Source organism: Aulostomus chinensis, chromosome 9, assembly GCF_037954235.1.
Source record: "Aulostomus chinensis isolate RoL2024-O1b breed Wild chromosome 9, RoL_Achi_v1.0, whole genome shotgun sequence".
NCBI classification, from domain to species: Eukaryota; Metazoa; Chordata; class Actinopteri; order Syngnathiformes; family Aulostomidae; genus Aulostomus; species Aulostomus chinensis.
In genome coordinates this window covers 11,783,055-11,800,163 of record NC_141328.1, presented here as the reverse complement: position 1 = coordinate 11,800,163, position 17,109 = coordinate 11,783,055, and the positions used below count along the sequence as shown (strand labels likewise).

At 45.9% G+C, this 17,109-nt stretch overlaps 2 protein-coding genes across 5 annotated transcripts in view; one reads left to right on the top strand and one right to left on the bottom strand.

Annotated features, from left to right (window-relative positions):
* The window catches only part of samd10b (sterile alpha motif domain containing 10b), a 113,667-nt gene that overhangs the window by 44,090 nt on the left and 52,468 nt on the right, over positions 1–17,109 (top strand). The gene's annotated exons all lie outside the window — the stretch shown is intronic.
* Positions 4,778–5,638, bottom strand: LOC147255814 (uncharacterized). The gene has a single exon (XM_086212832.1). It carries the CDS (start codon positions 5,636–5,638, stop codon positions 4,778–4,780), a length of 861 nt encoding a protein of 286 aa, XP_086068958.1.

Below are 17,109 nucleotides of genomic sequence, written 5' to 3'. Positions count from 1 at the left end.
GAAGAACTTGTTCAGGTCATTTGCTCTCTCCACCCCTCCCCCCTCTGTGCTGGTCCTGGCTTTGTGGCCGGTGATGGTCTTGACGCCCTCCCAGACCTCCCTCATTTTGTTCTCCTTCAGCTTTTGCTCCACCTTCCTCCTGTAGGAGTCCTTTGCCTCCTTCAGGCAGCGTTTCACCTCCCTCTGTGCTGCTCTCATCTCCTCCTTGACCTTTGTCCTGAAGGCCTTCTTCTTCCTTTTGAGGACATCCTTGACTTCCTGTGTTATCCATGGTTTGTTATTTGGATAACACCGAACAGTCTTGGTGGGGGCAACCACGTCTGCACAGAAGTTGAGGTAGTCTGTGAGACAGTGAGTCATCCCATCTATGTCCTCATCATGTGCACCCAGCAGTACATCCCAGTCTGTGGTGTTGTAGCAGTCTCTCAGGGCCTCCTCTGCTGCAGGAGTCCATCTCCTGATGGTGCGGGTGGAGACTGCCTGTCTTTTGACCAGAGGGGTGGACTGGGGCTATGCGTGCACCAGGTTGTGGTCTGACTTGCCCAGTGGGGGGAGGGCGGCAACTCTGTATGCCTCCTTAATGTTGGTATACAGTAGGTCAATCGTCCTGTTCTTCCTTGTGTGACAGTCAACAACCTGATGGAAAGCAGCCAGGGTACAGTCCAGGGTGACATGATTGAAGTCTCCAGAAATTATCATGAAGGCCTCAGGATGTTGGGTCTGCAGCCGTGCAGTAACACTGTGGATCCTTTCACGTGCAGCGGCCGCGTTTGCCATCGGAGGAATGTACACACAGAGGGAGATCACGTTCCTGAACTCCCTCGGCAGGTAATATGGCCTCATGCTAACGGCTAGCAGCTCCAGATTAGGGCAACACAAAACCACCTTCACTGAGACATGGCCAGGGTTACACCAACGGTTGTTGGTGTAGATAATAAGTCCTCCACCTTTGCTTTTCCCACATGCCCTCATGTCCCTGTCCGCTCTCACCGCAGTGAAACCTCGCAGGTCCATGTTAGCATCCGGGATAATATCGGTTAGCCATGTCTCTATTAGGATGAACAAGCTGCACTCACGGTAGATCCGCTGGTTTTCCAGAGCGACAAACTCGTCCATCTTATTCGGTAGCGAATTGACGTTGCCCATAATCACGGAGGGAAGCGATGGTTTGAAGCGCCTCCGGTTTCTTGCCAGCTGCGCCTTTACCTTAGCCCCAGCCTTGCAGCCTCGGTAGCGTCTCCGCTGGGACGTTGTGTCTGTGTCCGTGTTTGAAGTTTTTAAGAGCCAGTAACTCCACTCTAGAATAAGCAAGAGTGTTGGCTCTTTTCTGTAAAATTGTCATATCCATAGGATATACGTTTATGAACTTCTCAAGGAAGTAGAGGTGAGAAAAGGAAACAAAAAGAAGAATAGAAACAAAACAGTGCTCAGAGCGTTCGGAGTGGCTGCCGTTACCTACAGCGCCATCTTGAACAACTTCTTGACAATCTTGTCTGCATCCCGGACCGAAACTGGTAGACTGTTCCACAGCAGGGGAGCCTGATAGCTGAAGGCTCTGGCTCCCATTCTACTTTTAGAAACTCTAGGAACCACAAGTAACCCTGCATCCGGGGAGCGAAGAGTTCGAGCTGGATAATAGGGGACTATGAGCTCTGTCAGGTATGAAGTGCCTGATGATTGAGGACTTTGTATGTGAAAAGGAGAACTTTGAATTATATTCTAAATTTGACAGGGAGCCAATGCAGAGAAGCCAGTACAGGAGAGACATGGTCTCTTCTACTAGTTCTCATCAACACGCGGGCAGCAGCATTTTGGACCAGCTGGAGAGTCTTTAGGGACTTACTGGTGCAGCCTGATAGGAGGGAATCGCAGTAATCCAGCCTGGAGGTGACAAAGGCATGGACTCATTTTTCTGCATCTTTTTGAGACAGGATGTGTCTGATCTTAGCAATGTTTAATAAATGAAAGAAAGCAAACCTAGAAATTTGCTTAATGTAAATGCTAAATGGACTCAATTTTATATAGCGCTTTTCTACCTTAGCGGCACTCAAAGCGCTTTACAATGTCATCTCATTCACCCATTCACACACACACTCACACACTGATGGTGGAGGCTACCATGCAAGGCACCAACCTACTCATCAGGAGCAATTATGGGTTCAGTATCTTGCTCAAGGACACTTGGACATGGTCACCGGGGTCGAGGATTGAACCAGCGACCCTTCGTTTGCTAAATGGCCACTCTACCCCTGAGCCATGCTGCCCACGTGGGAATTAAAGGACAGATCCTGATCAAAGAGAACTCCTTGGTTCCTTACGGTTGTGCTGGGGGCCAAGGTAATGCCTTCCAGGGTACCTATCTCATTTGATAGGGTGTCTCTAAGATGTTTTGGGCCCAGGACAATGACTTCAGTTTTATCAGAATTCAATAGAAGGAAATTATGGGTCATCTAAGTTTTAAATCTCCTTTAGACAGGGCTCCGGTTTAGTCAGCTGATTTATTTCATGAGGATGCATTGACAAGTACAGCTGTGTGTCGACTGCATAGCAGTGAAAATTAATTGAGTGTTTCATAATAATGTGACCGAGAGGAAGCAGATAAAGGGTGAAAAGGATTGGTCCAAGCACAGAGCCTTGTGGAACACCATAAGTGACGACAGTGGTTTCCGAGCGGTTGTCATTAGTCAGTACGAACTGAGATCGACCTAGTAAATATGACCTAGTGCAGTTCCTTTAATACCAATGACATGTTCCAGTCTCTGTAGAAGGATATGGTGGTCAATGGTATCAAAAGCTGCACTAAGATCTAAAAGGACCAGCACAGAGATCAGTCCCTCATCTGATGCTCGAAGGAGGTCATTGGTAACTTTGACTAGTGCTGTTTCTGTGCTATGATGAATCCTGAAACCTGACTGGAAATCCTCTAATAAGCTGTTGCTGTGGAGAAAGTCACAGAGCTGTTAAGCAACTGCTTTCTCCAGAATTTTGGAGAGAAATGGAAGATTTGATATTGGTCTGTAGTTGGCCAAAACATCTGGATCCAGGGTTGCTTGTTTGAGAAGGGGTCTAATTACTGCCACTTTAAAGAACTGTTGGACGTAACCAGATAATCGCAACCGCAGAGAGGTGCTAACGAGGGGTAGGGAGTCCTTAAGTAGCTTAGTTGGGATGGGGTCTAGAAGACAGGTGGATGGTTTAGAGGAGGAAATTATTAACTGAGCTCATGAAGGCTAACAGTAGAAAAACTGTGTATGTGTATGTCTGGTTCTATAGCTGCCTCTAAGGCTTCTGAGGTTATAGGTGCCATGTTGTCAGCTGATGGCAGTAGGAGGAGGTTAAATTTCTCTCTAATAAGGACAATTTTGTCATTAAAGAAATCCATGAAATCTTTGCTGCCCAGGGAAACAGGAATGCTGGGTTCAGTAGAGCTGTGGCTCTCTGTCAGTCTGGCTACAGTACTGAAGAGGAACCTGGGGTTGCTCTTCTGCTCCTCGATTAGTGCCAAGTAGTCGGCTGCTCTGGCTATACGAAGGGCTTTCTTAAAACTTTTAAGGCTGTCTTGCCAGATTATATGTGACTCCTCCAGTTTGGAGGAGCGCCATATTCTCTCGAATTTCTGGGTTTTTTGCTTAAACTGTCTGGTTTCTGAATTGTACCAAGGTGCTTGTTTCCTTGGATTTATAGATTTCTTTTTTCATGGGGCAATTGAGTCCAAAGTTGTTCTTCAGGAGCCTGTTGCACTATCGATAAAATGATAAATTTGGGAGGGACTAAGGTTGACAACAGTGTCCTCTGTAACAATGGGACATGACACTGAATTTAGCGCCAATGGAATCGCTTCCTTAAATCTAGTTACAGCCTGATCAGACAAACATCTGGAAACCACCATTTTCCTGAGTGGAGTGTAGCTAATTAGTGCAAATTCAGAAGTGATTAATTGATGGTCTGATAAAAGCGCGTTCTGTGGAAATACAACTGGATATTCAGCTTCAATTCCATTTGTTAGGACGAGGTCAAGGGTGTGGTTGTGACGGTGAGTTGGTTCATGAACAGACTGATGGAAACCAACTGTGTCTAGAAGAGAGAGAAATGCAGCACCCAGAATGTCGTTATCAACATCCATATGAATATTGAAGTCTCCTACAATGACTTCATCTGATTTGAGAACTACACTGGATATAAACTCTGAGAATTCAGATAAGAATTCAGATGAAGGACCAGGAGGGCAGGACACAATAATAAATAAGAGTGGCTGTATTGTTTTCCAGGCTGGATGAGACAAACTAAGAATCAGGCTTTCAAATGAATATGAACTTATTTGGGGTTTGGGATTTATTACTCAACATCTGTCAAAAATGGCAGCAACTCCACCTCCTCGGCCACAGCCTCGAGGAATATGAGTATTAATGTGACTGGGAGGAGTTGATTCATTTAGACTAACATACTCATCATCACGCAGCCAGGTTCAGTGAGACAGAGCAGGTCAATACAATTGTCAGATATCAATTCATTTACCAATTCAGTTTTTGGCATCAGAGATCTGATATTTAATAGTCCACATCTAATTTTTAGATTTTTTTGAGTTAATTTAGTGGTTGTATTAATTTTGATTAGGTTTTTTCTGATTGACTCCTCTTCAAGTAGAAATGGAATGAGTAAACTGACGTGGTCGGGGGACAGACACAGTCTATATGGAGTTTTGTGTGGGTAACTGCCCTAATGGACGCGCAGAGAAGATAAGATGGCACCTCTGCTTCCTGGTCTGAACTCTGGGTTGTCAGGGTTTTGGTTCTATTATAAACTGGGCCATATTTCTGGAAATGAGAGCAGCTCCGTCCAACATGGGATGAATGCCGTCCCTCCTAATCAGACCAGGTCTCCCCCAGAAAGTTTTCCAATAATCTATGAAGCCCACTTGGTTTGCTGGACACCACCTCGACAGCCAGCAGTTGAATGATGACATGTGGCTAAACACGTCGTCGCTGGTCTGGTTAGGCAGGGGACCAGAGAACACTACAGAGTCCGACATCGTATTCGCGAATGTACACACTGACTCAATATTAATTTTTGTGACCTTCGACTGGCGTAGTTGGATGTCATTACCGCTGACGTGAATAACGATTTTACCATATTTAAGTTTACTTTTAGCCAGCAGTTCTAAATTTGACTCGACGTCACCTGCTCTGGCCTCTGGAATGCACTTGACTATGGTTGCCGGTGTCGCTAATTTCACGTTTCTCAGAATGGAACTTCCAATTACCAGAGTTGTCTTCTCTGCGGGTGTGTCGCCGAGTTGGGAGAACCTATTCAACATGTGAATTGGTGGTTGGTCACTGACAACAGGCTTCTGCTTCGGACTATGCTTCCTTCGGACAGTCACCCAGCCGCCCTGGGGAGCACTCGTTGGGGCTAAGCTAAGACGGTCCGCACCAGATAATGGGGACTGGCTAGCTCTAGCGGCGAATTGTTTGGATCCATCGGTGTGGAGCCGCCGCAGGTCCAATTCAACCTTGCCAAGCCTTGCCTCCAACGCTACAAACAAACTACATTTAACAAACTTATCCGTATCACTAAAGGAGGCTGAGGAGTACATGTGGCACACTGAGCAGGAGAGAGGAGAGCGAGAGGGGGAAGCCATTGCTAGCTTAGAGTGGAGACTTTATAGAAAGAAAGACTGTCACTACAAGACAGATGGTCTTTAAACTTTGGCCAAATAAAGCAAATAGATATGTAGTTTGGGCAGGTAATTAGTCAAGGAATAAGGAATAATAGAATAAGGAATTAGTGGGGATGATGACACTTTAGCTAGCACAGTGAAGCAAAGCACTACGTGCAGCAATGCACAAACAAGGAAGTGAGGTCACATGCTTACCGCAAAGCAGGTAGAGGATGAGGAGTTAGTCAATCACTGGAACGTGTTAGTATCACCTCCTCCTGGAACCGTCACCTTATTGTGGTGGAGGTGTTTGAGTGCCCAAGTGACCCTAGGAGCTTTGCTTTCCAGGGCCATTTTGCCCCTGGTAGGGTCACCCAAGGCAGACCTGTCCTAGGCGAAGGGCCAGACAAAGAATGGTTCAATAGACCCCTCATAGAAGCAACACCTAGGAGTTTGTGTACCCAGCCCGGAGGGGCACCGGGGCCCCACCCTGGAGCCAGGCCCGGGGTAGGGGCTCGATGGTAAGCGCTTGGTGGCCAGGCCTTGGTTCATGGTGTCCGGCCGGGCCTAGCCCGAAAAGGTTCCATGGACATGTCCTCCCGTGGACCCACCACCCGAAGGAGGAACCGGAAGGGTCTGGTGCATGGTGGTTTGGGCAGTAGTCCAAGGCGGAGGCCTTGGCTGTCTAATCCCCAGGCATGGAAGCTGGCTTTTGGGACATGGAATGTTACCTGTCTGGCAGGGAAAGAGCTGGAACTGGTGGAAGAGGTTGAGTGTTACCAGCTAGAAATAGTCGGCCTCACCTTGACACATAGCTCTGGGTCCAGAACCCAAGTCCTTGAGAGGGGTTGGACTCCCTCTTTCGCTGGAGTTGTTCTGGACGAGAGGCGGAGGGCCAGGGTGGGCTTTTTTGATAGCCCCCAGACTCTCTGCCTGTACGTTGTGAGTTTACCCCGGTGGACGAAAGGGTTGCTTCCCTGCGCCTTCGGGTTGGGGAATGGGTCCTGACTGTTGTCTGCGCTTATGCGCCGAACGCCAGTTCAGAGTACCCACCCTTTTTGGAGTCCTTGGGAAGGGTGCTGGATGGTGCCACGACTGGGGACTCCATTGTCCTACTGGGGGACTTCAACACTCATGTGGGCAATGACAGCATGAACTGGAGGGGCGTGATTGGGAGGAATGTTAGGCCACAGTGAGGTCACACGCTTACCGCAATGCAGGTAGAGGAGGAGCAACAAAAGGAGCGAACACGACAAATTTAGCAAAGCAGACAGACACCCGGACCTGTATAAATTTAGAGGTACAGAGGCTGGTAACAGTCGAACTCGAAGTATGTGTTGCCTAGAGCTATCACATCTATCGATGTTTACTTTGACGTGTTGTCTTGTTAGCAAGTGCTAGCTAAAGCTAATCGACGGTAGGTGACATGTATTAAAACTTTTTTTGGAAAATTGTTAATGTGTAAAGAATAACTTGGAAAAGTTCTATACCTCAAGAATAAAGTTCTTAATTTTGTTTGAAAAAAAAACATTTTTGCACTAAATTTTCAGTGGTTGCTTAGTATCGAAAATCGAATCGAAACATCAATATTTTTCAAAATATCGTATCGAAGTGTGAAATCCAGTATCGTGACAACACTAGTGTGTATATATATAGCCGTGTGTGTGCCAATAACAACCATCCATCCATCCATTTTATTCCACTTATTCCTGTTAAGGGTCGTGGGGAGGCTGGAGCCTATCCCAGCAGCTATCGGCGAGAGGCGGGGTACACCATGGACAGATCGCCAGGCCATTGCAGGGCCAACACATAGAGATGGACAACCATTCACACTCACGTTCATACCTATGGTCAATTTAAAGTATCCACTTAGCCATTTTTAAGCCATTAGCCATAATTCCCCAATTGCATGTCTTTGGACGGTGAGAAGAAGCCGGAGTACCCGGAGAGAACCTACGCAGGCATGGGGAGAACATGTACACTCCACACAGAAAGATCCTGTGCCCAAGCCGGGACTCGAACCTGGAACCTTCTTTTTTTTTTTTTTAATACCTGTCCTGTGCAGCAGCTGGGGCAAGCAGTATAGATGTTCCTGGTGTCTTGTTGTACTGAAGCAGTTTTACTCTGCATAGGAGGAATCTGATAAACTCCTCCTATCGCCATTTGTGTTTAACTTCATTTGGAACGGTATTGGTTCATTGATAAACCGGACTGGGGCTCAGGGGTGGATAGAAAGAGGGAACAGGGACAGGATAGGGAAGAAGGGGAGTGGGGGAGACACAAAAACAAAAACAAGAGCAGAAAGAAAAACAAACAAACAAAAAACAGTAACAACAATAACAACAGGAAAAAAAAAAGAAAAACATTGGCAGCAGAATTTCCAGTGCAAATTTGCCATTTGGTTTAATATAATATTAAAATAAATGTCTGAGTGTGTGATTATGGATCAGTTGTGCACCGCATGTGTGTATGTGTGTATGCGCGTGTGTATGTGTATGCTACAGTTTGTCTAAGATGCTGTCGGTAGCTGACAGTAGCTGATGTGGGGGACCAGAACAACACACCCCCAGTCCAGGATAGCAGGCAGGTCAGGACCAAGCCACCAGGGCACCCAGGAACCCCCAGAACACAGGGAGCCCAAGGCCCCCCCCCCCCACAGGAAACAGCCACAGGCCCAACCCATGCCAGCAAGGCCACCCCCCCCCCCCCCCACTGTAGGCAGACCACAGAGAGAAAGGGCAGACAGAGGACCACGGGCCTACCAGGCACCCCCCCCCCCCCCACAACACAAGCTGAGCCCAGGGGCATGGAGCCCGAGATCCGGCCAGCGGCGAGGCAGAGATCCGTCCACACACCATGCCCAGGCAGGGCAAACCACAGCCCACTGCAACGACCAGGCCCACTGCCCAGGGACAGAGCTACCCCACAACCCTCCCATCCCCTACACCCATCCCCTGTTCTCCCCCTCCCCCCAGAGCAGACCAAGCATCAGGCAATAAGCACCACCAGCCAGCAACCGCCCCCCTTCCCCCAATAAAAGGAGAAAAAGACCCCCCACTCAACCAAGAGGCCCAGGCCCGCCTGCCGGGGTGAGCCGGAGGCACCCGTGTCTGGGACCGCCACCCCCAGACGAAATAATAAAAATAAATAAATAAATCATATTCTCAGCTTCCTCCGCCCATACAGGGGCTGAGCACTCCATAGATGCGTCTGCAGCCCAGGGCACCTCGGACCTAGTAAAACCGCCAGCAAGGGATCCACTGCACAACAGCAAGGACCGCGACCAACCCCAGCCCAACCACTATACTGGGAGGCAGACCACCCATCCCAAGAGCACCAGTCAGGCCCCCAGGCCTGCGTTGGTGCAGTTAGCAAAAGGGGCAGCAATGGACCCACTCCCCCCCCATCCCAACACAAGCTTGGAGAAGTTTGATCATTTGTTCTAACACAAGCACTGGGAGAACGGTAAAATGTTTTGATCCAGTTCACAAAGTGATCTCTGAACCCAAACTTTTGGAATGTGGTGAGGAGAAAATTCCACTTTACCCTGTCAAATGGTTTTTCTGCATCTAGGGAGACAATTATGGCATCCTTGCTCTGACTGTTACAGTAGTCTATCAGGTTGATAAGTCTACGTATGTTGTTGGTAGAGCGCCGTCCTTGAATAAACCCGGTCTGGTCAGGATGTATTATGTGAAGTGTTACTTTTTCAAGCCTTCTAACTAGCGCCTTGCAGATAACTTTAATATCTGCATTTATAAGTGATATTGGATGATAGCTTGATGGAAGTGCTGGGTCTTTGTCCGGTTTAAGGAGAAGGCTGATAATCGCCCAGTTCATGTTGGGTGGGAGGGTCGAGGTTTCCTGTATTTCAGTGAACATTTTGTAGAATATTGGTGCAAGCTCAGGCCAAAACTCTTTGTAGAATTCTGCAGGTAAGCCATCTGGTCCCAGGGCTTTCTTGTTTGGCATATGTTTAAGGGCTTCTTGAAGTTCCTCGATTGAAATAGGGGCCATTATTTGGTCTTGATTGTGCGCAGAAAGGTTTCGATGCTGGATTTGGATGGGTTAATCTTGGATGAATAAAGTTTTTTAAAGAATTCCCTAAAAATGTAATTTATTTCTGGGTCACAGGTTGTTTTCCCAGTGGAGTCCTTAATGGAGGATATTGTTGCTCTTTCTTTGTTCTGTTTTAGTTGGTTTGCTAAAAATCTGCTGGATTTATTGTTATGTTCAAAGTTCTCCAAGCATAATCTCTGCAGCTGAAATTGCGTTTGAGTAAATCATTTAGATTTGGTTTTCATTCCCTTAATTCTCTCAGTAGATGTTCCTCTTGGGAGGCAGCATAAGTTGTCTCCAAGGCTTTAATTTTTCCATTTAATTCTGTTTCGAGAGCTTTCTCCTGTTTTTTCATATATGAAGAGTAAGATATTAATTTGCTGCGCATGACTGCTTTTGCCACCTGCCATAGCACACAAGCTGAGACATCAGGCTGGTCATTTATTTCACAGAATAAATCCCATTCCTCCTTAAAGAATTTAATAAAATTGGGGTCCTTGAGCAATGATGTATTAAATCTCCATTGTTTAGAAAGTGGTGTTTTAGTTTTTTTGTGAGTGTCAGAATGACTGGTGCGTGGTCGCTAATGGTAATGGGGTGAATCTTGGTGTCAAAGACGTCCTTCACAATTGAGTTACTGATTAAAAAGTGGTCTAAACGGGAGTAGGAGTGGTGGACTGGCAAGTAGTAGGTGTATTCCTTAAGCGTGGGGTGGTGTGAGCACCAAGCATCACAAAGACCAAAATCACTCATATACTGCTTTATTATATCGGATGATTGGCAATTGCATTGACTAACAGCTCTACTGATTCTGTCCACTTGTGGGTTGAATACCAGGTTGAAGTCCCCTCCCACTATGAGTGCTGTGTCTGAGTGGGCTGAAAGTGCTGTGAAGAAGCTGTGGAAGAAGGAGGGGTCATCAACATTTGCACCATATATACTGGCAATACATACGTCTGTGTTGTGTGTGGATATGATGACTATTATAAACCTACCTTCTGGGTCTACAATGGTGTTTTTACAAGTGAACCTGACGTTTTTGTGAATTAGAATGGCTACGCCTCTTTGTTTGGTGTTATAACTTGCTGTGTATGTGTTTGGGAATTGTGAGCTTAATATATCGATATGCGGTACCTCTCCAACGAACTGGTGGGAAGACGGCCTCCAAAGCCTTCGCCTCAATGACCGTGGCTACCGCTAGGATACGCTGGATGGAGAAGGGAAGCGCGTTGGTTCGCTACCGTCTGGTTCTCAGGCTGCTGGCTGGCTCGATGCAATGCCTTTCTCAGGCACAAGGGGGTTTCTCTCCACTGGTCAGGATGGAGACTCAAGGCTCACGAGAGGTCAATAGTATTGTGACTGTGAGCCACGATCAATGACATGTTACAAAAATAGAAAATCAAGACTTTAAATGCTACGCAGAAGGATGCGTTCACAAGCTCAAAAATTAGAGGCACAGTCAACTCCGTGTACCAAAAAAACTTTACTAAAGGAATAGTTGTTGCAAGGAAAGACAAGAAGTTCTGTATAAAGTTAAAGAACAAACAAACAAAAATTAAGCAGAATAGAAAAGAAAAGGGGAGAGACGGACCAGCTGCTCTAGGAGCTCACGCCCAAAAAGGCAAGAAGCGCTGAAGAGAGCCCCCAAACCCAACCCCAGGGATGGTGTCATGAATATGATAATAAACTTGTCCGCCTGGGGGGAGTGACCTTTGACCTGTGTGGGGCTGCTGGCCAATCAGCACACTTTGCTGTCCTCAATACTTCTCAGATATTACCGTATTAGGGTAGACAGACAGATTAAGGTAAACAGAGGGCAATCATGCATCACACAGATCAGTCATCTAGAGAATAAGATTGCTCAGAGTTATGACGATAACAGTGAAAAGTAAGGAACTTAACAACTATAGACAGTGAAATATTCTTGACGTTATGCCCATGCACATAGGTGTGTGTGTGTGATATACATGTCTATGTGAGTGTATTTGGGTGCAAGTGTGTGTGTGTGTGTGTGTGTGTGTGTGTGTGTGTGTGTGTGTGTGTGTGTGATTGAAGTTATGCAAATGAGGAATTCTGTGACAGAGACTTCAGTTACAAGGTGGCATCACTTAATACAGAGTCCAGGTTTCATCAATGGATGTTGATAGATTCCTACTCTTGTACTTCATTGAACAGTGACACAGAACCTTTCAATCACATGAACACTCTAATTCAGGGGTGTCCAAACTTTTTTCACTGTGGGCCACATACAAGAAAATATACAAACAGATGGGCCACACACTAGAGGTGATAGGGTATTAAAGTTAGCAAAATCAATCAGTTGTAGGTTAATTATGCTTGATAATTGAATATGCTTGAGAAAAGAAAAAAACACAGCTTTCCACAATGTTTTTTGTTCATTTATTTTCTTTCGAAAAGGGTTGGCAGCTCATTCTCAAATCAACAGGCTCTGATTACTGCTTAGTCAGTATGGTGATCCTCTTCACAGCACTGTAGAAAAGGGGGGTAAGGGGAAGAGTATATTTCAGGCTTGTTATGCAAATAGGTTATTGGGCTTATTAGCACACCAACTCACATTTGTTAGAAAATGTTATCGACTTTAATTAATGAGTACAAATTTATTAGATAAGGCTTATTAACATATGAATTATTAATTAATTGACCCTTCTCCCCCCCCTCTGACGCAGCTAATTCACACATTCCTCATGCAAATCAGGCTGCTGACTGACCGGCAGAAGTAAAGACAAGTAAACAACAGCATTTAAAACATAGCACAGCCTACTATTTATTGTTTGTCCATGAACACGCATCTGGAACAACTGGATCAGTCACTCATAGCTCCAAGTCTGGGTCCACTCCTGTAAACACTGCTCGATGTCTGCCCGGTCAACCGCAGGTGTCCGAATTTCTGAAGCGGACAGCTGAAGCACCATTTCAGCCTCTTCCTCGGACGAAAAATCACTCCGGGCTATCTTTTCTCTCACTCTGCCGCGTTCACCGGCATCAACCACTACAGCTCTGCTTTACGCAGCCAAGCTAACTTTACGCACCGCCGGTGCGCAAGCCTCCTGCTGTTGGCCATGAAACCTGATCCCCTCATGCTCAGTACCGTTTTTTTCATGTGTTTATTGGCCAAAAAATATCTACTTTATATTCGGAAATAATCTCATCGGCTGGTGTCAAGTGTCAATAAAGTGATGCATGGTCCGCTCTGTATACTGGGGCCTTGTTGGGGTTTCAGCCTGCAGCTCAACAACCCAGGCACTGATTGGCTCAGCCTGCTATTGATGTGTTCAGCAGACCATCACTGTGACAGAGAAGAGTGTCGCGGAGCTCAAACTAATACTGGCGGCTCCAGCCAGGGCGGGAGAGGGGAGTTAGCTAGGAGTCTGCGATCGCAAAGCAATGCTAACATCTCAGTAGCGTGTGGAAATAAAGGTTGCAGCAGGGAATACTGGTAGTTCTACTTCTTTGGAGTCTTACAGATGATGTGACGTTGGGAGCACGAAGTTAGTATGTGGGAATTTCTTGCCAGTTTCCTAGCAACATTTTAACTGAACTCCGGCTACAAGTAACTTAATTCGTCGTGATTCGTGTTTGTTAATCATTTCGAATGAGCAACAACATGATCGGATACATTGTTGCCGCTAAAATCCGTCATTTACACGCTGTACCACCACCGGTACAGTGCAGCTTAAGAGGTTGAAGTCAAGTTCCATGTGTGGGCCATATTCCATTATATTTTTAGAATATGTTTCGGGCCAATGAAAATATGACCACGGGCCGCAGTTGGCCCTGCTCTAATTGATGTAAGCCAGGGGTTGGCAACCCGCGGCTCCGGAGCCGCATGTGGCTCTTTCATGTGTTTGTTCAATTGTTTAATTGTAGTTGTAAATTGTAAGATTATTGTGATCTCAAAATATTAAAATAAAATTATATATAATTCTGAACGCTGCGGTTTACACAACTTGGTGTCATGGCAGCACCTCGGTGATACAGGAACATTTAAAGAGAAAGCCCGTCGGGCAGTTGAACGAAACGGAGTCTGACTCGCCTCGCTGAGATTCAAGTAACATTTAAGCAGTACAGTTTTTATGAAATACATTGTACATTTTATAAGCGTATTTTTGCTATAAAAAATGTTTACTTGATTTTGATTTATTTATATTTATTGATTTATTTATTTGCCTGTCCCTAAAAAAATGGACAGAGGTTTATTTATTTAAGGATTTATGTCTCTACTGACCGAGCACTGGGCCTAATTGGTTTTAGACAGGACATTTTTATTTAATTTTTGTATGAATCCGCAGTGTGTTCAATAAAAGATGTATTTTTCATTGTACCCATCTTTCTTGTGTTTATTATCATTTGCCACATAATTAAATCAACTTCATGCTAAATTTAAGAAAAAATTAATAATTATCCGATTTGTCGACTAATCGTTTCAATAGTCGGTGACTAGTCAACTATTAAAATAGTCGTTAGTTGCAGCCCTAGTAATTAGGCATAGCTTCGTCGAGCGCTGTAAGCTTTGTTTATGGTACCGCGCTGAGAGCGCACCGTTTATTTCTACACAGTAAATACGTTTCGAATGCTGTGAAAGTTTGTGTGTCTGAAACGCGATGTGTCGTGTGATACAGTACAGTTTACACAGCACGGTACATGTTCTGTACTGTTATTATAAGTTATGCATATATGCAACTTGTTGTTTGTAGGAAATGTTAACAAATCGGAAGCTTCCCCAAACAGCCATCTCTTTCCTGACAATCCCCTCTGTGCACGAACCCTTAGATATGGTAATTAAACATTAATGGCTTACAGTCCAGTGCAGCAGTATCAGCCTGGGCTTGTGAGTCTGGTAACACCGCTGGAGATGCAGCCGCTGGTTCTTCAGTTACAGTAGCAGCAGCTGGAGTCACATTTTCTCCAGTGGACGGAGATGCAGATGTTGCTGTAGGCGCTGGACTCACATCTGGCAGCTCTTCCTGTATTGCCTGAGATCTTCTCAGTTGGTCAATATGATGTCTCCAGTATACTCCAGGGGTAACCTCCACTGTATAGGAGAGAGGTCCTACAATTCTACAATTTCATTTAGCAGACGCTTTTGTCCAAAGCGACGTACAACACAAGCAAGAATTCAGACTTGTAAGCGCAAAAGTGCTTCAGTTGTGATTTGGTCACAGGTATTGCCATCTAGTGGCAGAAGAAGTGTCGCCCCCCCCCCCCTCTTTTTTTTTTTTGACAAACATACAACATCACACAACACAGTTAGTTAGTGCTACATAATCATAGTCCTGTTCTTTCTTTTACCTTGGCAGGCATCCATTTGCGACCTCCTCTGTAATCTCTTGTGAGTACAGTCTCTCCCATGTTCAGCTCCCGTGTCAGTCCTTGATCTTTACATTACTTCAGTTGTTTGTCCTGAACATCTCTTTGAAGGTTGGGTCTCAACAAATCCAACCGAGAGCGTAAGGAGCGTCCTAAAAACAACATAGCAGGAGTCTGGTTTGTGGTGGAGTGCACTGCATTGCGATATGCAAACAAAAAGTTGACAAGCTTCTGGTGCAGCGTGATACGTTCATCTGCCATTACTCGCAGTGCATTCTTCAAACTCTGCACAAACCTTTCAGCCAATCCGTTTGTAGAAGGGTGAAAAGGGGCGGAGGTAATGTGTCTGACCCCTTGCACTTGAGAAAGGTTCCAAACTCCTCCGTTGTAAACTGTGGCCCCTTGTCGCTAACTAGCTGCTCTGGGACCCCAGTTCTGGAAAACAGTTCTCTCAGGACCTGAATGGTGTGTTCCGCTGTGGTGGAGCTCATGGTAAATACTTCTGGCCACTTGGAACATGCATCAACCACAACTAGAAATGTTTTATTCAGGAAAGGCCCTGGAAAATCGACATGAATTCTATGCCAGGGCTTTGCAGGCCATTCCCATGGGTGGAGAGGTGCAACTTTCGGCATATTCTGCACATGTTGACAGCCTGAGCAATGCACAGCAAGTTTCTCTATTTGGTCATCCAGTCCTGGCCACCACATGAAACTTCTTGCAAGTGCTTTCATCTTTGCAATCCCTAAATGTCCAACATGTAGCTCCTCCAATACCTCACCACGCAGTTTAGAGGGAATGATGACTCTAAGGCCCCACGTGATGCATCCATTATCCAAGGTGAGCTCATCGCGTCGTTGATAGAACTGAGGAAACTGACTTTTCTGTGACTCTGTCCAACCGTGCAGTGTTGCGATGTACACTTGAGACAGCGTTGAATCTTTTCTTGTTTCACGTTGAATCATCTGAGCTGTGACAGGCAGATTCTCAATCTGAGAAAGAGTAAACACATCAAATGTTGTGTCCTCCTCTGAAGACTTTGTTGTGGCATTTGTTGACAGAGGCAAACGTGACAGTCCGTCAGCATTAGCATCCTTGTGTGTCCGCTTGAACTCAATCTGGTACTTATGTCCTCCCAGAAACAAGGCCCACCTCTGCATCCGTGCAGCTGCTGTGAGTGGAATCCCTTTCTGTGGACTGAAGATAGGTACCAACGGTTGATCGTCTGTGATGAGGGTGAACTCTTTGCAATACAAATACTGATTAAAACGCTTCACCCCCCAGATCAGACTCAATGCTTCCCGGTCGATTTGGGCATAAGTTCTCTCTGCAGGAGTGAGGGAGCGTGATGCAAAGGCAACTGGTCGTTCACTCCCATCATCCATTACATGTGACATTACTGCACCAATTCCATATGGTGAGGCGTCACAAGCCACTCTCACAGGCTTTTGTGGGTCAAAGTGTGTCAGCACAGTGTCGGAGGTTATCATTTTCTTTACCTGCTGAAATGCTCTTTCACACTGTTCTGTCCACTGCCACTTCCTTCCTGTCTGCAGCAACTCATTCAGAGGGTGGAGCACCGTCGCTAGGTCCGGCAAAACCCTGTTGTAGTAATTCACAAACCCAAGAAAGGAACGTAGCTGTGAGATGTCCTGTGGCTGTGGGGCATTAACAACTGCATGAATCTTCTTGTTGCACTTATGCAGTCCTTCAGCATTAGTCGAGGCGTATTTTTGATAACCAGGCACGTTCCCAGAGAGCTGGTCCTTGAGTTTTCACCACATACAAGTCCAACATACTCTTTTTATCATCATATTCCACTTTCACTCGTGCCATGCCAACAGGCATTATCTTCTCACCTGTATAGGTTTTGAAGATCTTCTTTGTGTGAGACAGTTTCACATGTTTCAACTGTCTCTCATACTCACTTTGTGACATCACAGAGTATGCTGAGCCTGTATCCAGTTCCATGGTGATGGTCTTGCCATTCACTTGTGGCTTGAGCCAGATGGGCTTAGTGGTCTCACTGCTTTCATCAACTGACTCGTCCTTTACTTGATAAATCT